Genomic DNA, 25,831 nt, shown 5'->3' with positions numbered 1-25,831 from the left:
ATTGGCCCTTCATGTTTGTTTTCAAAGGCTTTTATATTCAGCATTTCCTTTAGCCTGTTGAAGTACCCAATAAAGACACTTTTAATACTCACTTTACAGATGAGGCCAGGGCAGCCCAAAGACATTAGGCAAGAAGACATGTCTTATTTTCCTTGCTATTTCTTCCTCTCACTTTTCTTTGCTTATTTCCTGTCCTACTTTTTCTTGATGACTTCTTATTTACTTATATGCCCCTGCCTTCCAAAATATATTTGAATTGGCTCATAAGATAATACGGAAAATAGTGGCCCATGCATGTAATCCTAGGACTTAGGAGGCTGAGGCAGGAGGATTACCACAAATTCGAGACCAGCCTGGGCTACATAATGAATTCAAAGCCAGCCTGAACCACATAGTGAGACTCTGTCTCAAAAAAAAAAACAAAAACATAAAAAGATAATATGGAAAAGAGCTAATATTAAATACCTTGTAGATTTTCTTTCCCCATTAACTTTATTGGTACATTTTAGGTATAAAATACAGTTACATTCATCATTGGGATCTTGTACCATTACATGAGTGTCTTGGTTCTTATTTTTTTTCCCCTTCCTTTGCCCTCCCTTCACCCCCTCCACCCTTCCCCATGTGCAAAGACCTTGTTTCCATTTTTTTCCTCTTCTCATATTTTTTCCGTTCCATTTTTTCCCTTCCCCTACCCCTCCCAATTCCTCTGCTCTTTTAGACCTTTTCTTCCTGTTACACAATATCAGTTATACATTTTTAAAATTACAATATTAAGATCTAGAAGACATTACCACAGATTTTACAGAATTTAAAGGGATATAGAAAGCATATTACAAAAATCTGTTTTGAAATAAATTTGACAACTTCTAAGAAGTACCTTGGAAGACAAATTAATGAAACTAACTCTGGAGGAAATATAAAATTTGAATAGCACCTATTAAAGAAAGTATATTCCTAGCTTGAAAACCTACCTATATGACAACAGCAGGCTCATAAACATTTTAACTGATAAATTATATCAAACAATTAAAGCAGAAAAAAGAAGGAACACTTCTCCCCTCATTTTAGGAACTCAGCATTGTGCTAATCCTAAAACTGGATAAAGATAATAGAAGAAAAAAGTATGAACATAGATAGAAATTTGTTTAACAAGACAAACTATTGGAAGTCAGATCTGGCAGGTTGTAGAAAGTGGTTTTTTTATAGGGATGGCAGTGTTGGTTCAGCATTGGAAGATCCACCCCCAAAAGTCATCATTTAAATAGAGGAAAGGAAAAAGCCACATGATCCTGTCACTAGTTGGAGAAAAAGTATTGGACTAAATTCTATAGCTGTTCATGGTAAAAGCTATCAGGAGACTAGAAGTAGAACAGAACTTTCTCAACAGATTAAAGACATGTACTCCATACTTCAGTGAGAACGCCTTACATAAATGGAGAAGATACAATGCTTTCTCCTTAAGTTGGGGAACAAGGGCAGATATGCTTACTCTTTATCTGTCCATTAAACTTTGAAACCTAGTTCCCACCAAAATAGTCTGGCAATAAAATGACACAACTAGGATTGGATTGGCATGGCGGAAGCAAAATCTTTATATGTAGATGAAATGATCATCTACAGAGAAAATACTAAGAAATCTCTAGGAACCCCTAGAACTTGTATTTGAATTTAGCAGGATTAGAAAACACAAGGTATATATAAAAATTCAGGTCTGTGTATACTTGCTATCAATGAAGAATTGGATATTGAAATTTAAAAGTTATGTAGGAGTACAAAGGACCTAGAAAAGTTAAAAACAAAAAAACAGTGTTGGAAGATGTTTAGTACCTAATTTTAAGACTTCTTCTAAAGCTACAGTAATCAAGGCAGTGTTGGTGTAAGGAAAGACATAGATCATTGGAATAAAACAGAATCTAGAAATAGAACCGCACATATATGGTCCACTGAGTTTTGAAAGATTATTTAACATTAGCATTTTATAGAATATAAACTCAATTCAAGAGCCCAGGAAGAGATAGTGTTTTCAGCAAACGGCACTAGAACACCTGGTATCTGTATATAAAAAATTAACCTCAACCCTTTTTTTCCATACATGAAAATAAGGGATTTATGAACCTAAATAAGAAAGCCTAAAAGTATAAAACTTTAAGAAGAAATTATAAGGGAAAATATTTATGAATTCAGGGTAGGCAAGAACTACCTAGGATACAAAAAACATGATGTATAAAAGAAAAAAATTGATCAATGAGATTCCATCAAAATTTAGAACTTTAAATGACATCATTAAAATGAAAAGTAGTCCTTAAACAGACCATATTTACAATCCATATAACCTATGACCAGAATATATAAAGAATTCTTAGAGCTCATTAATAGACAACCCAATTAAAATGTAGACGTAAGAAGATGATAAATAGCCAGTATAGCACAAGGAATGGTGTGCAACTCTAGAATCAGAAAAATACTAATCAGTACAATAATAAGATTGAATTATACACTCATTAGGGAGATGAAGTGAAAAGTTTTAAAAGCCTTGTCATGACTTTTTCTTTTTGTTGGATTCTCCCCCTTTGCATTTAATTTGTCACACCCAATGGATTCATTCTGCTGGGTTTCCTGGGGTTGTGATCCTCATTGTCTTTTCCTAGGGTATTGTCTAAAATTTTTGGAGTGCCGGTTTGGTATTCATGAAGTTCCTAAGGGGCTCTTTATCATGAAAGTATCTTATTTCTCCATCAACTTTGAAAGCTAGTTTTTCAGGGTACATCAGTCTGGGTTGGAGGCTGTTTTCCTTTAGGGCTTGGAATATGTCACTCCAAACTCTTCTTGCCTTGAGGGTTTGCATTGAGAAGTCTTCTGTGATTCTGATGGGCTTTCCTTTGTATGTGATTTGTTTCTTTTCTCTTAACTGCTTGTAGAATTTTGTTCTTCTGTTGGATTTCTGGAATCCTAACTATTATATGCCTATGTGTAGATTTTTTTTGATCAAGGCTAGCTGGAGTCCTATATGCCTCACTTATCTGTATGTCAAGTTCTTTTCCCCTCCTTGGGAAGTTTTCTGCCATCACTTCTGTGAACAGTTTTTTTTATGTCATCTGCACTCTCTCCTCTTTCTTCATTGACTCCAATCAGTCTTATGTTATTCTTCTTTGCATCGTCTAGCAGCTGCTGGATTGATTTCTTGTGTTCCCTTACAATTTTAAAACAATTTTTCTTTTCCTTCTCACTAATTGCAATCTTATCTTCTATATGTGAAATTCTATCCTCATATTGGTTCATTCTGCTGCGCAGACTTTCGATGGAGTTTTTAATCTCTTGGAAATCTGTTTGTATCTGTTTTATGGATTCCATTTGTTTCCTATGTTGGGATTCCATCATGTTCCTCAGATCCTCTATTGTTTTATCTGTGTCCTCTCTAGATTTATTAATCATGTCTTGCACCATGAGCAAAATCTTTGCTGTTATCTGAGTAATTATTTCTGATTCCTTTTTCCCAGATCCTCTTTTGTTGCCAGTTCAGAGAGTCCAGGTGGTTGACTATCAGATTGTTCCATCTCGTTTCCCTTTGAGTTTGCTGTAGGTGATCTGGAAGTCTGTTTTTGAGGCTTGTTTATGTGTTTTCTCATTTTCATGGCAGGGGGTGTGCTTCTGGTGCCCATGCGGCTCATCTTCTCTGCCCTAGGAGCTTGGGATAGCGGTGGGGGAGCTTCCTTCCAGGTACTAGGACCAGCTCACCTTCTCTGCCCTAGGACCCTGGGTTGGCGGCAGGGGAGCTTCCTTCCGGGTTCTGGGACCAGCTGAGCTCCTCTGCCCTGGGAGCCTGGGATGGAGGTGGGGAGCTTCCTTCCTGGTACCTTGTAGATTTTTTTTAAAGAGATAAAAATGGATGCAGAATGGTACAAGGAGACCAGAGGAAAATTAGTAAATTAAATGTGGCTTGTCTGAGAAGTAACAGACTGAGTAGCCTCAGTTTGCCTTACACTGAGGAAAAACAAATGGTGATAACCTTTATCCCTTTTCAGTTGGTAACCTGGAGCCCAGCCTCATGCCCTCTCCTACCACCTTCACTGTAGCTGCTGCTCTGGTTATACAGGACTTTGAAGGTGGACACAGTTACCAACTATAATACAGGATGGGGTATATAAAGTCTGCAGTTGCATACAGGGAATTTGCTTTTTCTCTCTTACCATTTTAGTTTTGATCGGCTTGTTTTTGTTTTATGGCCAGGGCAAACAGTAAGTAACACAGCAAAGCAGCGAAGCTGCCTGAGTGGAGTCCCTGTTTTTATTAACATAGCTGTAAACAGCAGCCAAATGAGGTGTTCTGAAGCAGGCCTTCCTTGCCTGCTCACCTAACTGAGGCAGTCTTCCTTCTCCCTTCAGACTCTGAAGCTGGCTGGGTACGCAGGATCTTCATTCAGTCTTCTGCTTCCGTCTTTGTGATGAGAGGTCCCTCCTTGAATTCTGGCTGAAAACCCTGAGCTAGACAACAAACAGGAAACCTCAATGTCACTCTCACTTCCTTCTCCTGAAGTAAGAAACCAGAACTAGTTCTCAGCCACTTTTGCTCTTCCTGGTGACCTTCATCAGTCAGTGGAAGTTTTCCATTGCACCCCGAGTGCAAAACTGAGAGAGCCAATCGAGAGCCCCGCACTGCCAATAGTCACACACACATTCACCGTCTTAGATTTTCCTTGATGAGACAGAATACACAACACCCACAAGTTAAAGGAAGAAAGATTTTTTTCAGCTAAAGTCCATACAGATTTTAATCCATAGTCAGCTGGCTCCAAGACAGGGTTTCATGACAAAGGGGCATCATAGAGGAGAAATAGTTCATGGAATGGCAAGCAGAAGGCAGCAAGCAGCAAACCTGCCTTCTTTCTGTTCCTTCATATTCTATCAAGGCTATAAACCTATTGAATGGTGCCACCCACACCCAGGGTGGGGCTTCCATTATCCACACCCAGAACTAATTTAGTTAAAGCTAAACCAATTTAATTATCACACACTCTTAATCCCAGTACCACATACCCTAGATCAGTGTTGGCACACCTGTGGGACACATGCCACAGTGGGCTGTTTGTATCATTGAAAGCTCTAAAAGGTTCACCATCACTGCCCTAGATCCAGCCACCTCCGAAAAGCCCCACCTATGAGCATATGAGGCTTTGAAGGTACATCTAGATACAAGCCATAACACCTCCAAACACTTCCTGGTCAATAAATACCAAATAGTACTTTGAACTAAACAGAAAAGAGATGGACTTCAATGAAAGTCCTGGCCCTCCCCCACCAACACATATAGATGAGTGAGTGATCTCACATAAGTCACTTTATCCCCCTTTCTCAGTGTGCAGTAGAGAAGATGAACCCTACCCCTACTTTCTTCAGATGGTACTTGTGAGTTCAAACTAAGTGACATAGGTAAAGATACTTTGTAACAGTAACGAATTCCAGTTTTGGTGTTTCTGCAGGATTGTGAGTGAAAGCTTTTAGTTCAGTATTTGAAATATCAGAATAATTTCTGACGTTGTAAGAATTAGACAGCTTTTATGAGTGGAAATATGTTAACATAAAGGATCCACCAAGTTCTCATTCTGGCTTTAGCTGCAAGACTTTGAGTAGATCAAGACATTCTTTGCTTTGGGCGGTTATCTATAAAATCAGATAATAACACTGGCTTTTCCCACCTTACTGAATGCTGTGAATCATACAAGCTGCTAATGTGTTGGCAAGTCGTTAAATTGATACACCAATTCAGCATATTACTGTGGTCACCTAGAAGAAGGACGTTGTAAGCAAGGGATTTATGAGGTAAAGCAAATAGTCAACCCCTTGTAATAAGCTAGCTTTGCTTTCTAGTCTGCTTTCCAGATGTTTTGTTCAGTAATCTAAATACATCTCAGCAAAAGCTGATTAACTGTCTCAGACAGCAGTGTCTTAACTGTTATTAATACTCAAGCTGATCAAATTACAATGCCACAGATCCTACTTGTGCTGTTAATATTAGATTTCGGATTCCGGTCTATAATGAATGATTTTTTTCCTCCATGCCTTGGAAAAATTGGTTAACAGAGTTCATAAGAAAGTTTAATTAGTAGGCTGTTTGTGAAAATAGCGGTTATGCGTCATCATTCAGCATGAGCTAACATTTCTCAGGCTGGAATTTGTTCTTCTGTTTTGGGAGCAGCTACATAGGATCCTTGTGTTTTGAAAGCTGGTGTCCGCATTCTGCCTGCTTGAACTATACCATGTAATAGACTAATAACAAAAGCATCAAATTCTTAAAATGAGAGAGAGAGAGGAAGAGAAGGTGCAGGGTGTCTGTATATCTGTGTATGTGTCTGTGTCTTCCAGAGGAATGTCCTGGACTTACTGGAATCCATTATTAGCTGTGTAACAGGCAAATTTTCACCCTCTCTGTACCTATTTCCTCATTTCTAAAATTGAGATATTGATAGGTTATTGTGAGCTTTAATACATGTAAGATACTTAGTAAACACCTAGCATGCAATAATATAACTCTTATAACAGTTATTTGAAGTGTAGATATTATTAGCCCTATTCTATGTGTCAGGAGATGGGCTCAGAAAAATTAAGTAACTTGTTCAAGGTCACACTGCTTCTAAGTAGCAGAGCACAGCTGAGCCCATGTATGTTTGACTCCAAAGCCTCTGTTTTTATCTGCTATACTATACTACTTCGTAGGGTCATATGCCCAGTTAATTAAATATAGATACTGCATGTAGGTCTTCCAATGTGTACCTATAAGTGTGTGCTCTGATCCATGTAGCCATAGAATTATGGCTCCCCCTGCCAGGGATTGGGGGGGGGCACCTTTGGTTATCTACTTGAGCTCATTTCATGCTGACTTCTGATACTTAGTGAGCTGGTACAACTAGTACCAATGTGAAAACACGTCTTCAGGTATCTGACTCCCCTCACCATTATGCATCTCTGTCCTGTAGAATCGGGACTGTGTGATGTCTTCTGAGAAAGAAAATCACAGACTGTCACAGTGAAAAAAGACCTTAGAAGTATTCTCTGGGATGCTCTCCTCATTTTCTCATGGCCCCTCTGCCATCTTAGGAACTGTATATAGCTTAGCACTGGTGACCAAACTCTTTACCTTAGAGTGATTGCATCCCTAGACAGCATCAGTCCTGTTTCAGAGGGTAAAATGTTCCCTTGGGATTCCTGTCTAAAAATTTTTCCCAAAGATGTTTCATCTATAATATGTTTTTTGAAAGGGAGTTCTGTGACAAAATAAGTTTAAGAAACTAAAGTGAATCAATCAAAGGAGTTTCTTTTATCACTACTTTTTGAGTTTGTACTAACATGCATTATAAAACTTAAAAGGAGGGAAGAATGAGGCTCCATGAGGGATATGTTTGGAGGAGGGAGAGGGGCCAGTTTGGGATAGTCCCTTCCTGATTCCCTCCTTTATTAAGGAAGGTGTGAGGTCCTCTGCTGCCTGTGGGTGGGCAAGTGGAGGCCTTGGTGCGCTGGGAAAGTCTCACCCACTCCCAGGAGGTACAGTCAGTGGTGCCACATGGATCCATTTCTCTAGTAGTAGCACAGTCCCATCACACACTAGGCAGTTTCTGAGCACTGAGCACCTTCTGGACATGATTAAAACCATGGGTTCATTTAGTGTCTTGGTTGTTGGGATGACATTTTATTTTCCATTGCCTGAAAAAAAGGGCTGAGCCATTAATTATTCACATTTTGCAATCTTGCATATATTCATTTTCACGTCTACCACATATACCAGTGTACCAGAGCTGCTCATTCTTGCTTGGAGATTCCTTTAACTTTTTAGCAAACCCCAAAAGATGATTTTCCTCTTCAGTTCTTGCCCCACAGACTTATTTCTGCATGATTTCTTTTATTTGGGGGTTATTTATTATTTCTTCATTTTATCTTATTTCCTACCTGCAAGCCAACTAGTGATTTAAAAAAAAAACACATACTTTTGTTTCTTGGTTATTTTCTTTTTCATGTAGAATTTCTTTCTTTTAAAAAAAAAATGTGTTCGAATCAAACTAAGCTGTCAGGCCGCAGTGGTGAGCTTCATGTCTGGTATCTCACTATCAGTGGGCTCCTTGGTGAAGAGAATAGAGATGTTCGTCCTTGCATTTCACACAACTTCTAGTGGTCATCCCAAAGCCAGAGAACCTCCAAGCCCATACATCAGAAAGGACATACTGACCGAGGTTTACAGATGAACTCTTCCTTTAGCTAACACTGGATATCCTGATTTATCTCTGCACAGGCAAGTTAGTTACCTCATCTCCTTCAGTGAGAACTATGAATTTTCTTTTACTTTGAATAAAAGCAGTTTTAAAACATTTACATTCTTTTAATATTTATAGACCATTACTTTGTGCCAATCCCTCTCACATAATTTATCTCATTTAATCTAAATCTGAATACAGTATCAGGAACTTTCTCATGCCTCTGTAAGAATGTTGACTGGTGGACCAAGGACTTAGCTCAGTGGAACTGCGCCTGCCTCCCAAGCGCAAGGTCCTGAGTTCAGTCGATCCCCGGGATCAAAAAAAAATAGAATGTTGACTGGTGGGAGTTTGGAAAGTTGTTGTCTTAGTGTTAAAAATGACAGTTCCATTCATCCACAGACATTTCACACACAGAAAATCTCATCTTGGGCTGGGGATTTAGCTCAGTGTTTTCGCCGCCTACTGCGCAAGAACCCAAGTTCAAATCCCTGGTACCAAAAAAAAAGAAAAGAAAATCTCATCTTGCCCCAAGGCTAATTACACTGTACATAATTAGTATTAACCTGATAGTTTTTTACCTAACTCTTCCTTTGTTGCTAACCCCATCATCTTTAACATTAGTTGCATATCTGGAATTACCTATTGGTTTGCCTCCACTCTGGGTGGAAATCCTTGTCTATCTGACATCCTAACTTTTGTTTCATGTGAGAATAAGCCAATGAAGAGTTAAGAATTATGGTTCATTTCTATGGCTAAGATTTTGCCAAAATCCTCCTCTTTTTGTTTCAACCTTTGTTAGAAATATTTTTAAATGTGAAACTATTCTTTCCTATTTTGTAAGAATATTCTGAACATAATTCAGTGTAGCTTCAATTAAGAACCTTTCATTGCCCCAGATTCATCCATCTCGGCATTCCTTCTTTTTGTGTAATAAATGCTGAAGGCGAGATAGTTGTCATTGAGGCTTTTGTTATCTCTGGTACATGATCTAGAATATTTTTTCCTTTGTTTTCTTTTGTTTTGTTTTGTTATTTTGTACCAAGTACTTGATACTAGCTTTTTATCTTATCAATTTCCCTTCTTTCCTGGGCAAACAGAAGCAAAATAGGACTCAGGTTAGGTCTTTTTTTTCATTTATTGAGGTATATTATTAAAATTTATATTTGAAGACTTAACCATTTGGAACAACTTATTTCATAGGATAAACCAAAAGAGATTTTTTTAAATCTCTTTTGAGAATTGATTGGTTGACTTTTCTTTTTGCCTAATCCACCTTTCTGTTTTGGGAACTGCTGGAAATGAGTGTATATACTCTGAATTTCCATATGTCTCACCATAGTAATAGAGGCATCATTTTACATCAGTGTGAATGGCTGAGTTGATACATACTCTGCAATCAGTAATCTCTTTTAAAAGTCTGTGTGAGCTTTGGAGATGGATGGATTTATTTTGGAATCTGAGGCTCTGAACATAAGTCTCTGATTTTAAATAGCAGTAATAATGCCAACCTTGCATGATTGTTTTAGGAAGTAGGAGATAGAAATACAGTACTTGGTATGATGACTGGCACTCAAAAAGTGATAAGTTTTTTGTTACTATTCATTCATTTATCTGTTCAACATAGCTTTATTGAAAGTCTACTATGTGCCAGACAGTGGTCACACCAAGATTAATAAGGCCCATATGTCCCTGCCCTTAAGAAACTTGAGTCCATTGAGAAATACATTCAGATCAGCAAGCTTATTGAATGCCTCATGTGGGCCAAGTGCTTTCCTTGTTGCTATCTTGATTCCATGTGATGAGTGGAAATAACATATACTTAGAAAGGCAGAATGTGGCTTCTGGAAATAACCATGGACTGGCTCAAAATAATTTTAAATACTTTGGATATTCAGTATAAGGAAGCCTGGGTCCTGTGTTTTTTCAACAGTGTTGTTGGCAGAGTGCAGACACACTCAGAATTTCAGATTCCTAAGTAATTCCTGACTCTCTGCCAGGAGTATAGGTAGCTCTCCTATACACACCTGAAGATAGATTCAGCTAGATATGGGATTGACAGCACAGGTTGAGATCAACAACCAGTAGCCTCCTGAAAGTGGTAGCTGTTAATTTAGTGGCGGTTCTTCCTCCTTGAGGATAGATACTCATATTTTCCCTTCTTTCTGGAATTCCCTTCTTTGACTTGTCCTTGACTACTTCTTGCCTGGCTACTTCTTATCAATCTTTTCAAACTAGCCTCAGCGAAAGCATCACATCCTCCAGAAAGCCTCTTTCCTCGCTATCATGACACCAAACCGTACCCTGCTATCCTTGTTAATACACGGGTCTGACTTTCCTGCTAGATCATAAACTTCTTGCTCCTTCCTTGGTCCTCAGTTCCTAAACACTGGTCTCTACACTCAGTTCCTTGATACTGAAGTCGTCTTTTCCAAGCCTGGCATTTTCTGATGCACCAGATCCAGTTTGACTTGCACAACCAACCTGGGAGAGGGGAATGGGATACTCAGGTTATATTGGAACTAAGTGGAAAGAACAGGACTTGGAGATAGTGCTAGAAAACCCAGGCTTTCTCAAAGTCTCAGGTACACTGTGCTATTTCAGGACAGATGTTTAGCATACAAATGTGCACATGTTCAAGAAACTGGGGCATGGAAGAAAGTCCACTGGCTCTGAAGTCAGATGGGCCTGGCTGCTGTTCTCTAGCCAGATAACCTTGGGTGAGTTACATCTCCCTCTGCACCTTAGTTTTCCCCTCTGTAAAGGAAAGGATAGAAATGCTGGCTTCAGAGGATTATAAAGATGTGTGAAATAATATGGGTAAGGTGCTGGGCCATAGTAGGTGCTTTAAAAATATTCCGTTATGTTTGTTTTCTCAGTTAGAAATCAGGATAAACTGAAACTGTGAACACAGAGTCTAATATAAATAGAACTTTTGAATCCTAGCATTAGAGAGGATCTTATGGGTACACCTTATCAACTGCTCTAGCATCTCCTGACAAAAGGTCAGAACGCTCTGGCTTCTGTTTGCATATTTCTAATCCTGGGGCCCTGAGGACCTCACAAGGCAGCCCCAAACCCTTATAAAATCATTATTAGAAAGTTCTTCCTTTTATCACAGCAAAAATTTTCTCCCTAACTTCTTTCTTCAGCCTGAGCCTTTTCCTCTCCTTTGGATCACCACGTAAGTGTGCCCATGACAGCCTTTCTAATATTAGAGGGGATCTGAGCACCTCTAGAGTCTTCTCTCCATCAGACAAATGCCCACAGGTGTTTCAGGTGTGACTTATGGCATCTGATTCCTCATCTCTTGTCAGCTGCCTCTGGACACAGGTGAGGCTCTGGCAGAAAGATTTTCCTGCTCTTCATGTCCCTTTCTTTTTAGTGTGTGGGATTATTGAGAGTGATTAAGAAGATGTAAATAGGCATGTGAATAGATAATATTCAGTTAGTCATTCACCCAACGGCATTTACTTAATACCCAGTAATGTCATCAATCTTTTTGTATATAGTGGGGCACAGAGACAAATAAGACATTATCTTGGTCACGAGTTGCTCACAGTCTAATGGGGAACCAAAGCATACTAAGAGGTTATTTTTAAATAGTGTGTCAATGAGAGTGCGCACCTGATGGGCAAAACTGAGGAGTAGTTTCCACATAGGTCTTATTCAGCAGTATTGTAGAACCAGCACAAAGAAATCGTGATGCCCCTTTCTTCTTTCCAGTCATTTGACAAGTGTCTTGGTGGGTTGCAGAAACTTCACTTATGCCACATCTCCAACATGCAGTGTTCCTGCCTCAGGGCCTTTGCACATGAATTCCTCTCTACCTGGATGCCCTTACCTCAGATGGGGGTCACTGTCTATCTCCTCTCCCTCAAATTTTTGTGTTTATGTCATCTTAGCAGCGAGGCCTTTTCTGACTACTTTGACAAAAATTTGCAACCCTACTCTGGTATTGCCTTTTCCTCTTCTCTGCTTTATTTTCTCCCTAGAATTCATCAGCATCTGACAAACTTTATATTTTATTTATATATTTCTTGTCTGTCTTCCACACCCTCAATCAAAATATAAATTCAGTAATGGAAAAAACTAAATGTGTTTTGTTCTCTTCTATATTCCCAGTGATTGGAACTGTGCCTGGCTCATAACAGATGCCCAATAAGTATCTCTGGGATAAATTTAGTGCTTGGAACCCAGTGTGTTGGTGCACACCTAGAATCCCAGCACTTGGGAGGCTGAGTCAGGAGGATCCCTGTGAGTTGGAGGTCAGCCTGAGGTACATAGTGAGTTCAAAGCCGTCCTGAACCACACAGCAATTTTTTAACCTTAAAAAAAGTAATAATAATGATAATTTAGTGTTGGATTCAGCTCTTAAATTGGAATGCCATGCCTTTGATAGGGGAACCCTATCAAAACTCTACTCCTTTGTTAAAGCTCAGCTCAAATGCCCCTGCTTCAGGAAGCCTGCCTTCCTCTGCAGAGTCAGAATCAGTTCCCACTTCCTCTCTGTGTATAGCTCCTCTTATATATAGCTTTGTAAGAAAAATCTAACCCAATGTGGTGGTACATGCCTATAATCCCAGCACTCTGAGATGTTGAGGCAGGAGGATCACTAGTTCAAGCCTAGCTTGTAGCAAGATACTCCTCGAAATAAAAATAAATAAAAAGGACTGGGATTGTAGCCCAGTGCACAGGTCCTGGGTTTGATCGCCAGTACTGCCAAAAAAAAAAGAAAGAAAGAAAAAGAAAAGAAGGGAGGGATGAAAGGAGGAAAGGAGGGAGGAATTCCTCTGCTGTACAGTAAGTCTCCAGCTTATGAAGGAGTTCCATTCTGGGAGAACAGTTCTAAATCAGATTTGTTTCTAAGTCCGACAAAGTGAGTTTTAAACACCTTTGATACAAATATACAATATGTATTGCTTTGTGCTTCTTAGCAGTCCCCTCCACATCACTACTGCTTTGCCTCTTGCTTCTGGACACTCCAAGCTCTGATTGAGCACCATGTCACACTGTACAGTAAGCACACAGCAGCACAACTGTGACAGTGTCTTGCAGACATGAGCTACTTGCATGATTTGTTAGCATCTACAAGTGCTTGTAATGCAAGGTTTGTTCATACCTGTGAAAGTTCACAACTCGAATGTTCATAAGTCGGGGACTTACAGAATCTATTATTTTTTCTGGGCTATAATTAGCTTTTAGATCTGTTGTTGCCTTTAACATGATAAGCTTCCAGAAGGCAAGAACAATTTCATTATCATTTCAGGATCCATCCATAGAGTCTAGCATGTAGCAGGTCCCGGTTTATGTGAAATTCTCCACCTTCAGGGAGGTTTGGCCCACATCAAGGAGACAGCATGCATATAGACAATAGTGTAAGGCAACATCTAACACAGTATGAGGAAAAAAGGAAAAGGATCTTTATATGCTAGCACTTCACATACATTATCATTTTTCATCTTCCCAATAAGCTGTTGAAAAAAAGTAATAATGATATTAAACATAAGAATACCAAAGCAGAAAGAGAGAGAATGCAAAATTGGGGGACAAAAAAGAAATAGCATATATGAAGAAATTCTGAGAACTTTCCTGTAAGACCTTCCTTTCTCCCTGTTGCTATGAGTTGGGTGTATAGTTTTCCAAGAAACAAAAGCCAGAGCCACATAGCTATAAGCAGAAAAACTGAGATTCAGACCTACATCTGATCTACTCCAGGTCCCCAGTGCATCGCAGTCTTACACTTTTAAATCATCAGGAACTTGTTGAAGTAAAGACACTGATTGAGTAGTTCTATGACAGGACCTTTGTATCTGCATTTCTCACAAATCTCTTAGTGATACCAGTGATATGGGTACGGGGAGCACATTTGAAGTAGCAGGCTTTAAATTGTAAAGCCTAGTTTGAGGCAGTTGTATAAACCACACCACCACCACCACCACCATCATCATCATCATCATCATCGGCATCATTTCTGAGTAGTTGGGTGTAGTAACACTGGGTTTTCAGGAGAAAAACCAAGGCTTAGACTGACCAAAACTGTTAAACCCCAAGAGGAGGGGGGAGAGGAACAGAGTCATCAGTGCTCCAGAACACCAAGGTGTCCTCAGTCTTAGAGCCCCCGGTGCAGGGTCAAGGTGCCCCTTCTGTACTTACCCAGTGCCACACACTGCTGAGCACTTACCCCAAGGCCAACCCTTGTGGAGAGAAAACATGAGCTGTCACACAGACCTGAATTCACTCAAGTCCCAGCACTGGAGCCTATTTGCTAGTTGACTTTGGGCACCTTACTTTATTATTTCTTAAACTTCATTTTCTGTTTCTGTACAATGGGCTCAACGAAACCCATTTCACACCGGATTAAATTAGGTAACATGAATAAGCCACTTTGCGCAGTGCCTGGCACAAAGTGACACTGAATAAATTGTAGCTGTGATTAGTCTCCAATTTATTCTAATCCTCACAGAGATCCTTTGATTGTGAGGATTAAGGGATTATCTCTATTTTCCCAGATAAGGGAACAAGCTGATGAAGCTTAAATGATTTAACCAAGGTTGTACAGCAAGTGTGGTTTTGAGCCACACACTCACATTTATATATGCAATAACAACCACATATCTCTCTGATCCTCTTTTGGGTGTGTTCAGTTAGGTTCAGAGCAGTTTAAAGCAGGGAATGGCGTCTCAGAATTGGCAGTGAGGACGTCCTAGGATTTGGAGCTGGCTGCAGTTAACCTGGTATTCGAATTATCACCAAGCAGATGATCTTGAGGTGACTAGGGATTTTATCATGTGCTTTGAAAATGGGATTTCAGCCTGAGCTTACGGTTCTAACAACTACAAAAATTCCTTACTCAACTCATGGTTTTCATCAACAGCAACTCCCCATCTGGCTACCTCCTCAGGGGCTTTGCAGATGAGGGGAATAACTATTAGGGTTCTGGAAAATGATAATTTTTAGAGAGAGAAAAAGCAAAGTATGGATGTTGACAGTGCAGAAATGCTAAGATTCTTTCAGACCAGCTTCTTCTGTGATTGACCATGAGGATGTCAGCATCAGAGTGATCTCTAGGACCCTAAGTGCAAAGAAGACCCACTTCTATCCAGAATCCTGGGGAAAAAAAGAGTTAGAATCAGCTATGATCAGTACACTTTCTGGAGATCGAATACAATAAAAGTGCTTAACACAAACTAAATATAATTTACTTTTTCTTAGATGATTCAATAAAAGCCCCTGAAGTATTTCTGAGCCTCAAAATAGTTGTTAATAAATAACATTTTAGTTCAAATGAGGTAACTGATTATGGTAAATGCATAAAGATAATTCAATGAATGTAACCTTGATAACCCCAAAGATCTAGACAAGGAGATGAGTAAACTATGGCCTAAGGGCCAAATTAGGCTTGCTGCCTGCTTTTTAGACAAAGTTTTATTGGACCACAGCCATACTACTTATTTATATAGCGTCTCTAGCTGCTACACAGTGGCAGAGCTGTCATAACAAGGACCGTGGAAACCACCAAACCTAAAGTATTTACTATCTTACCCTACACATTTAAAAACAAAAAATGCCTAACCTTCATCTAGAATGAGATTAGGCTCTGTGATATTGGGCAAATTACAGTTCTCTCTTAGCTTTAGTTTCTCCATCTGTAATGATGATTTTTCTTTTTTCACATCACATTGTCCTAAGAATCAGTGCAGTGGAGTGGATGGGAAAACACTTTGTAAATTCAAAATCACGGTGGAATTTGTGCAGGCATGATTTTGTAGTTCTGATCTGTGCTAGAGGAGAATCTACCCAGGACATTGTGCTTTGTTTTCCAGTCCCTGGAGTCAGTGTGTTGTTGTGTTCTCTCCTCCCTCACAAATGCAAAATGAATTCCCCAGGTACTCCCTCTTTGCCCCTTTTTCCTACAAATGTACAAACCATTCTGGTCATATACTTCCAGAAGTGGAAGATTAATACAAATGCCTACAGTGATTCTTTAAGTTATTAAGCATTTTTGAGTACCTACTATGTGCAAGGATGGAAACTTTTGTAAGGTAGTTCTTGTGAAATATTTGGTTTCTTAGGGGAGAAATTAAATATAAAAATTATTTTAACAGAATAAAAATCTTGCCTTGTCATACTGGAATACATTGTGTGTGTGTGTGTGTGTGTGTGTGTGTGTGTGTGTGTGTGTGTGTGTGCGCGCACGCGCACACATGCCTAGGCTTTATAAAAACAGAAATATTTGGTTCAGATTTAAGAACACCTTGTTAGATGGTTGTAGTGGCGCATACCTGTAATTCCAGCACTCTGGGAGGCTGAGGCAGGAGGATAGCACATTTGAGCCCAGCCTGGGCAATTTAGCAACCTAAGTGAGACTGTGTCTCAAAATTTAAAAAGTGCTGGGGATTTAGCTCAGTACAAAGGCCTTGGGTTCAATCCCAAGTGTACCACCTAGAGGAAAAAAAAAAAGAACAGTTTATTCAAAACAAGAACCTGTAAACTTTAGTCCAAAATACTGAAGGGCTTTTAAATGTAGCAATTATGTACAACAATTTTCTCTTGAAAATTACATTCTGAATTATAAATTCTCACCCCAGCCTGCCATGAATATATTTCCTGCTAGAACATGCTAAGCTTGCCTATGCCAGCTGGACAGGATTATTAGGGACTAATCAAATGTAAGGGTTATAGGCCATGCCGGCATCAAGGAGCCAGATATTCATTATAGCTTCTAAATCTTGGAGTCTTTATTTCATATCTTATTTTTTCAACAAAGATAATTCAATTAATGTAATCTTGATCATTTTGTTTTTTATTTGTTCAACTTGCCACAAAATAAACTTATAAATTGGAAACAAAAGTAAAGTTTGTTTTAATTTTCTGTTCTTAAAACACTGTTGAGTATCTGTATGATCAAATCTTGTTACTGTTGATAAAGGGAGACGATACAGCTGTTTGAAAAAGATAAAAACAATAATGAGAAGATATTATTTGCTTATGAAATGTAGGTACATGCGCACTTAGCTCTAGGCTCCAGACTAGGTCCACTGGGGCCTCCCAGCATGATGACTCTTTGGTCCTTACCGAAAAAGTGTTGATATTCTTTATGAATATGTTTCATCTATAGTTTTCCATGTAAATTTAAATACAGAACTGCAGATCCCAAACCCATCACCAGTAGATAGTCACCAAAACTAAAACAAAATTTTTTCTCCTTTTACTCTCCCCCTTTATTTAAACAGTTTCTAAAGAAATGAGGCTTGAGTGTTTATGTTTTCTATCTAGAGATTTAATTTTCTATAGGGCATTTTAAAAGACAAAGCTAGAGGGCTGGGGATTTACCTCAGCAGCACTGTGCCTGCCTTGCAAGCACAAGGTCCTGTGTTTTATCCCCGGTACCAAAAAAATTAAAATAAAATAAGAGAGAAAACTAGATCCAAGAATAGTTTTATTAGACATAGCTGGACTCCTCCTGTGATGGTGAGAAGCAAGTGAAGAGAACCTGCTTGTGAACTAGGCTAACCACAGGTGTTTCATTGTGCTGCCAGTGTATGTTATGTCTTTCAATTCACAGGCAAGTTTTTCTCTCCTCTTGTTCAATCCAGTACTCTGTTTTAGAGTTTGCAGTTCATTATTTTACATGAAGAAGAGTCTCTATTGTTTCCCCCTTCCTTTCTGAAATGGCATTCATCTGATTTTCAGTTTTCTTCAAAGCACCTTCATTCTTGATGTTAAATTCAGTCTTTCTAAACCTAGGGCAGATGGTGATAACAACACAGCACTTATTATAATCAGGAGCACAGGTGATGGTGGATTTGGGACTCATATAGGCACATGGGTTGATATGATATATCTTGCTTATCAAGAGTCCTTTCCCTCACTTGACCTTTGGAACTTCCCTAAGACCTGAGCCTGAGTATGTTTTTCTTTCACCGTATGCAAAGGTCTAAAACAGAGATACAATGTAGAAACTATGTTCAGTATGTTTATTTCAAATTTCCATCAATATATGAATAATCTTAGAGGGATAGTGTATTGGAAACAGGCACCATTGGTACACATGATATATTTCTCCACGTAGATTGAATAGGAGCTTTTTCAGTGTCAGGTCTAAAGTTTGCAGTTAAATGATGAGTGTTTTCTTTACCTTTTTCATATTCTATTTTGATTTTACACAAATTAAATTGGCCAGGAAAATGGGCCATCTAACCAGTTTCCTAGAACTTATGTATAACGTTTATTATTGATATAATTGCTTTTAAAATTCCCTTTAAAAGCTGCTCAACTTGGTGGATGGCTATTTTTTTTAAAAAGTGATTATGAGAATATTTTAGTACAACAATTTTTAAGGTTTCCTATATATATATGGTAAATATGACTGAGAAATTTGCATGATGAAAATAGATTTAATTAGGTGAATTTAGTTAGGTTTGATGAGGTAGTGCCTAATTTAGGATAAATGATATTTTTAAACCAATGAAATTAGTCTCTTGTATTTCTACATGTGCAAAATGAAGTTTCTCAGAACATGTGGTAGGGTTTTATAATCCACACATCTCTCTCCTTTTTCCTTATCTTCTCTCTCACTCTCTCTCTCACACGCGCGCACACACACACACACACACACACTCACCATTCACATACTACACTTACACAGTAAGAAAGAGAAAGTTTCCACCAAGCTGGAGTGTGCTCAACACTTGTCTTCCCTCTTCAGTTACTAATTTTGGTTGGTGAAGGGCCTATCTGGCAAAGTTTTCCTTTGTCTTTACTGTTCTAACCCTGTTTTTCCAAAATGTAAAGGTATACTCTGATATGTAGAAGGTACTGTCATTTTGAGTTTTCCATTTGAGTTTCCTCATGATTCTCTTTCCTTCTATCCTATGAAGGATAACAAAGTCACCAAATTTTTGATCCAGAACCCAACTTGTTTTCCCAGGTCCCCTCCTACAACCAACACAAACACAGACATTTACCAGCAAAACAGAAGCTGTTGGAAATATTTTTTGGCTGCTGAAATGGGCTCCTGTCACCAGGACATGGCAGACTTTGCTGTATTGTCTCCCAGCCCTGGCCCCAGTACTCCAAAGAGAGCTTTATGTAATCAGTCTTTCCTGACATGTGACGTCCTGTCATTTTCCTCCCCTTCAGCTCCACTGCCGCCCACAAATCAATAACATTGCCTGGGAAATTCAAGCTGGTTTTGCAGCCACCACAAGCTCTGTGTTTCTTAAAGGGTATGTCAGAAAATGTAAAGTTTCCTAATGATATTTCTGGCTGATGACACATGGCAGAGCTGATGGACTATTTATAATCAGTGGCACGATCGCAAGCACATTATTTTTATTTCACTAAGGGGGGAGCCCTGTCACTTGCTACCTCTCTTTGCAGACAAGTCGATTCTATCCCCACCTAACATAGCTAAATCCTCTTTGCAAAATGTGTTTGCACTCTCACCTTTGTTAGGAGCTCCCCAGTTCCTTCCAGTAGAAACCCCCACCCTCCTTTTTTTTTATTGTTCTTTGGCTCAGGGGATGAGAAAGGCAAAGAATGATTTGTAGAAACTGCTTTAAATTCTGGCTATGCCTGCATCCTTCACTATAAATGTCTCCAGTATTTGCTGCTCAGATCCTGCTACATCCCTCTGAATGTGGGTGTGACTGGCATGACCAAGGCAATAGACAGAGCTACTGTGTCCACCACTTGTCCCAGTTTTACGGTAAAGCAGAACAGAGCTGTCCTTAGTTAAGTACTTTTATATACAATATTTTACTAACCTGTCTGAGGTAAATGCAGTTATCTTGAGTAGAGATCTGGGGAAAATGGAAGATTAAATGGAATCTCTACAAAGGCACACAGCTGATAGAGAAAGCACCAGGACTCCAGTTCAAGTCTCTTTTAACCAACTATACCTGCTCTCTTCCTACTACCCTGTCCTGACTTTTCCTGGTTATGTAGACTTTTGTACACATTGGGTGTGGATGTGTAGAGACACTTTTTTAGCTTGGGGAGATCCTGTGAATTTAAAGACTAACCGAAGTGAGAGATGGAGGAATTAAAAACCTCTCAATCTGAGATAAAACCTGGTGTAAAGAAATCATACACCAGAAGAGGGCTTTGACCCACTGCATTGGGAAGTATTGCCTCTGTAAAGATACTGAGCTCTCTCTCTCTCTCTCTTTCTCTCTTTCTCTGTCTCTCTCTGTCTTTTTAATGTTTCCACAGGACAGAGTTTAGGGTATGGATTTGTTAACTATATTGATCCAAAGGATGCAGAGAAAGCCATCAACACTTTAAATGGACTCAGACTCCAGACCAAAACCATAAAGGTAAGAGGTGATACACTGGCTCCTGATTCAGGAGGCCCTGGTTAAATTCATTCTGTGGATCTAAGAAATCTAGGCTATGCAGGAGTCAGAAGTCGTGCTCCCTGTTCATTCAAAGAACATTTATTGTCCAGTCTACTAAATGTGGGACACAAGCCAATAAAAAATGTAAGGTGAGAGCTGAGAAGGAAGTGGCTAGCTATAGGACCTCCAATCCAGAAGGCAAGGCAGATGAGGTGTCTGGGATTCAAGACCCCACCAAAAGGGCCTGTCTGCCTGAGTCTGTAAAGAGGCCAGGAGCAAACCAAGGGAAAGATGAGACAAGAAAGCTGTTTGAGGCATGAAGAATGTGGCCTAAATTTGGCCAGGAAGTAATAAGATTAGGATGGGTGGTAGGCAAGTCCAAGTCAGGAATCCTTATGCACTAAACTGAGTGGCTTGGCTTTACCTAAATATGGTTAGGACTCTCTTAACCAAGAATTGGAAAGGAAAAGCCAGTTAAAAATTAACACACTTGTATAGTAGAGACGAGTGCTATAAAATCAATGAGAACATAGTAAAGGAACAAGAGAAATAGTAATGTTCTAGCAATATGAAAATATTCAGGCAGGTAGATAATACCTCAGGAGTGCTTATTTTAAATCAAATAAAGAAAACAGTAATCCAGAGCCCATTCCTCTAGTAGGTAAATGTTTCTCTGACTTCACTTGTGGGATCCTTCAGGAGGTGCTGCTTTCTTCAAGGAGTCCTCCTTGGGCAGCCAGTTGCTGGTGGTCTCCTGGATGAAGCCAGCCACTTCTTGGCCTCCCTTACCCTTCTTCCCCCACCTCCAGGCAGCATCCTGTTTAGGGGCAGCTGCCAGCCAATTAATGAGTCCCATCCTTCATAGCCTATTAAACCGCAGGGAAGTGTCTCCTGGGCGCTCTTATCCTCATGACAGCAGGTCTGACGCAAAGTAGGACAAAAGAGAAACCTCTCCCAGAATGGAAATCTATAGATGGCACCAGCTCTCAGCATCTGAAAACACAAAACCAGAACTTTTTAGTCCAACAAAGCTACTTTTCCAACATCCAGACTGACAGAAGAGACTACCGGTCTAAGATATTCTTAGCTAGTAGGTAATCAAAACAAAAACAAAACAAAGCCTTCTCTTTTTGGAATATATTATATGATTTTTTTAAAGCAGCTTTGCTTTTGCAATAGAGTTTAGCTTATTTCTAAAGATGATTGCTTTCTCTGATTTCTTTCAGTCTGTGCTACACAAAAGACCCCAAAATGGGCCTGGTTCAGGGAGGCTCAGCCTAGGCTTAGAATCTGTTCCTGTAAGTTCTCTAAAGGGAAAATAGTCAAGAATTGTTTAATTGTGGGATAGTCACCTGAGAGGCAGAAAGATTAATTTCTTTTAGAGGGAAAACATACCATTTTTCATGCGTTTAAATAAAAAATAAAGGATGCTGGGGTCATCTCTTTGTAAGGTTATTCTAGGTTGAAAGCTGTATTTGTGCAGTTGATTGATTTTCTGTGCTCTTCTGCTCAGTATTAGAATGTCGGGTATTTATTCTAATGGACACCGACCTTGAACTGAGAAGGATACTTTTCTTTCCTCTACAGTTTTCTTGAAACCCAAACTTCCCCAAAGGCTTGGGATAAAATCATCAAACATCAGTTCTCCCTTTTTATAAGTAGTTCATAAGGTCCCTGGGGTTTGCTCAGACTGAGTGGACTTGGTTTTTCTGGTCTCAGAATGCACCCCTGGCCCAACATACTGTCAAGCCCTTGAAGTAGACCTTGAAGTCAAGCAACATTATTTTCTGTGAAGAGCCAGTCTGCCTCCTTCCTTTATCTATATCCCTTCTTCCACCCTCTCACCCACCCGAGGTTCCCCTTGCATTAAAATGCTGCCAACACATTTGCACCCAACGGAAACGTGGGCTCCTGAAGAACTGTAGGATTCAAAATGCATGATGCCACGGCTGAATCAATAATTTCCATTCTCTGCTACGAATGAAAATTTAATGTGCAAACCTAGGGATTTCAGCCCTTTCATTAAAGCAGTTTATTTGCCGTACTAAAAGTTAAGTTGAGTGATAGGTTCCTTTATTAACTTTTCTTTCCTTTCCTAAAGGGACACAGTGTTTAAGGTAAAAATCATATTAAAGGGGGAAAAAAAGCAAACTCTTTTTGTGTGCTGTTAATAGTCTCATCATTTATTAATTTCTTAAAATTGCTTTTTTGCCTTTCAGGCCACTGTTTACTTCTTCCGCTTCAGTTTGCTTTGATAAGTGGCATGAGATTTATCTCTTTGCTCTGACTCCCCATGAAGGAATAGATAACTTGCCAATCTGGAAAAAACAAACATCTTTTTTGGAAGCCTGCATTACAGAGATCTCCTTGGAACCATCTAGTACATTTTGTGAACTTTGGTCATGTTTATCCCTTCTTTTCACATTTCTGAGTGCAGCCTACAAAACACTCAAAGTTTAATGCACAAAATAGGTACAGGTAAATCAGGAGTTAATTCTAAAACTGTGAAGTTTGATGATTAGCAGCCCTATTCAGAGATGGTTCTGGAAAGCCCTGAGGGTGTGGTGGTGACTGGTTTGACTTGTAGATAAAAGGAGCAGCTTTTCTAAGTGATGGTGATCACGATTGTTTCCAGATCTTCCAGTTGTTCAATAGAAACGAATAGCTGCATTTGTTTAAATGTCAGTTTTCCCAAAAACTAACTATGAAAAAATTAAACCATTATGTAGTAAGACCAAACAGAACTTAATAGCTGACCTTTGGGCTGGCAGTTTGCAGCCTCCAAACTAAAATTTAAATATGCAAACACTGTTTTACGAATTGGTAGTGGATGGCTCATTACTGAGCTACTAGTAGAAGGTGTCCACAAATGATGGTTCCCTGTCAAGAATAATCCGTTTTACCTATATTAAAGGGGATATAAAGTGACTGTGAATACTAAAGTCATGTGCAGGGCAAGCCCAGACCTCTGGTAAAGAAAGCAGAGAAAGGGGATGCTGCATAGTTGCACCATTAATGAGTAGTTGTGGATGGTGACTTCAGATTATTTGCTCTTTGGAATTTAACCCCTCTATTGGGAGATTTCTATCTCTCATCTTGGAAGTCAAGCTCGGAAATGAAGTGACTGGTGTCCAAAGCCACACCTCTGGCCAGGAGTTGAGGTGGAGTTAGAACCCAAGGGGCCTGTGACAGCCTATTTCAGAAGAGGAGCTGCTTAATGTGTAAGCATGTGCTTGGGAGGAAATAATAATAGGAAATAATCATAGTGCTAATTTACATCAAGCATTTGCACTGTGTCCAGTACTATCATAATCTTTTTACACACTTGTTATTTAATTTTTGAACTATTCCTGGGCTAGATGCTTTACACACATCAGCTATGTGTCTTTTAAAAAGACCTATAAGAGGATACTGGTATCTTCTTTTATACTAATCGAGAAACTGAGGCCCAAGAAGTTAAGAGACATATCCAGGACCACAAAATTAGTAAATGAGATTTAGAGTAAGAGAAAACATTTTAAAAATAACCCTGGCAATAGGTCATAAGTTTTAAAACGTTGGACTGCCTCTTTGCTCAGCAGCACTTGTATCCTGTGAGGGTATGTATTCAGTTCTACAAGGACACATACAGGTTATACTCCCTGACATGAGAAGGAGATATAAAAAACAAACAAATGAATTGCTTAGTTCCTCCAGGTTCTTCAGTAAGCAGACTTGTGGTTCAGGATTTCTGCCATTAATTTGGGAACACACCTGACTTCAAATAATTTCTTCTTGAGCTTTTGCTTTCAAGGCTGTGTGCTGAGGTCTGGGATTTAGGTAAACCAGAGATGGTAGCGCCCTAGAAGTGTTCCTATACAAGTGTGTCAGGGAGCCATGGGGTATGTATGGACCATTGGCCTTCCAGAGCAGCCTAGCATCCCACTTGGGAAGCTGGATCATTTGTCAGTGTTTCAACCCTGAGCCTAATAGAAATGATTTTGGCCCGTGCTTTTTTTTTTTTTGGTACCGGGGATCGAACTCGGGTCCTTGCACTTGCATAGCAGGCAGCGAAACCACTGAGCTAAATCCCCAGCTAGAAATGCTTTTGGATACTACTTATTAGCTTTTCTTCTTCTAGTTGTTTCCAACAACTGGCTCTAAAGGATCTCAGGGTCCTCTAAGACTCTAGGAAGCATTGATGAAAAGGCTGTGGATTCTGGAAAAAGTTCCTGGTACTCTTTGACCCCCACACCTAATGCCTGTTCCAGCCCTGACCCTCTCCTGGGTCTAAAAGAGCATCTTCTGAGTACACTGTATTTTTAGCCTCTAGTACTAAGAAGTGCTCAGTTGAAACCAGCTGCATTTGGTTCAGTTCTTTGTCACATTAAGGGCAAAGAAAATTAAATGGTTCTATACCTTCAAAAGAGGAATATGTTCACCACATATTTGGTTGGGTTCAAGTTACACTGAGAACCTTCAGTAAAATGTGATTCAAATGGAATTTAAGGATTTGGTATCACTCCTGCTGAACGTTATAGAGTGGTAGGGCACCTTTTTGAGTCTTAATCTAAGTGTGAGGAGCAGGACTGGAGAGGCGTTCAGATTGACATGCCTCCAGGCTCTCCCACTCAGGGGGCATACAGACAACCAAGCGGCAATTTCAATGCAGTGCACTGGGGGCCATCAGAGCCTGCAGAGGTTCCCATTGGATGTTGTTGGGGAGATAGAGAGCTGTGCAAGGTGTGAGTGAGAGAGGTGGTCAAGGTAAAGTTGCAAGAAGACTCTTCTGTCAGTGGCCTGCCATGTAGTGTTTGACGAATGAAACCAGTACCTTGCAGGCAGCTGTGGTAGGTTTTGTTGCCTTAGTCGCTGGTTTTCATCAGCTCTTTTAGGAGCTTTTTCACTCATTTCAAAAGTAAGATATGTTTATTTCTAAATAATTTGGAACACACAATCATATCATGATATCAGCCATTCCCAGCTCAACAGTATTGACATTTCTTTGTGTTTTTCTCGTTACATTACATGTTTACAAATGATTTTATGACTTTTCTTTTTCTACTAACTGCATTAAGCTGTTGCTCAAATGATAATAATATGACTTGAAATAAAATGTTTCCAAAGCATAGCTCTTCTGAAAACTGCGAGTGTGAGCAGCTTTGGGAGTAGGTCTCGGAGGTTAAAGGGCTGTTTCTGCCACTCTGAGAAAATCCATGAGAGTTGACACTCAGGCAATAGGGTGGGAGAGTAAGAAAATCACTTT

At 39.5% G+C, this 25,831-nt stretch overlaps 1 protein-coding gene across 17 annotated transcripts in view; it reads left to right on the top strand.

Annotated features, from left to right (window-relative positions):
* Elavl4 (ELAV like RNA binding protein 4) overlaps positions 1–25,831 on the top strand; it is a 147,540-nt gene that overhangs the window by 102,899 nt on the left and 18,810 nt on the right. For all 17 annotated transcript variants that reach the window (XM_087214846.1, XM_087214845.1, XM_087214850.1 and 14 more), the window contains one exon: positions 20,462–20,565. In XM_087214846.1, coding sequence (XP_087070972.1) covers positions 20,462–20,565 — 104 coding nt within the window. The remainder of the gene's footprint in view (positions 1–20,461; positions 20,566–25,831) is intronic.

The sequence above is a fragment of the Heterocephalus glaber genome, unplaced genomic scaffold (assembly GCF_053883595.1).
Source record: "Heterocephalus glaber isolate CG9 unplaced genomic scaffold, H.glaber_assembly_v1.0 deba00001451, whole genome shotgun sequence".
Lineage (NCBI taxonomy): Eukaryota > Metazoa > Chordata > Mammalia > Rodentia > Bathyergidae > Heterocephalus > Heterocephalus glaber.
This window is presented reverse-complemented; position numbering and strand designations above follow the sequence as displayed.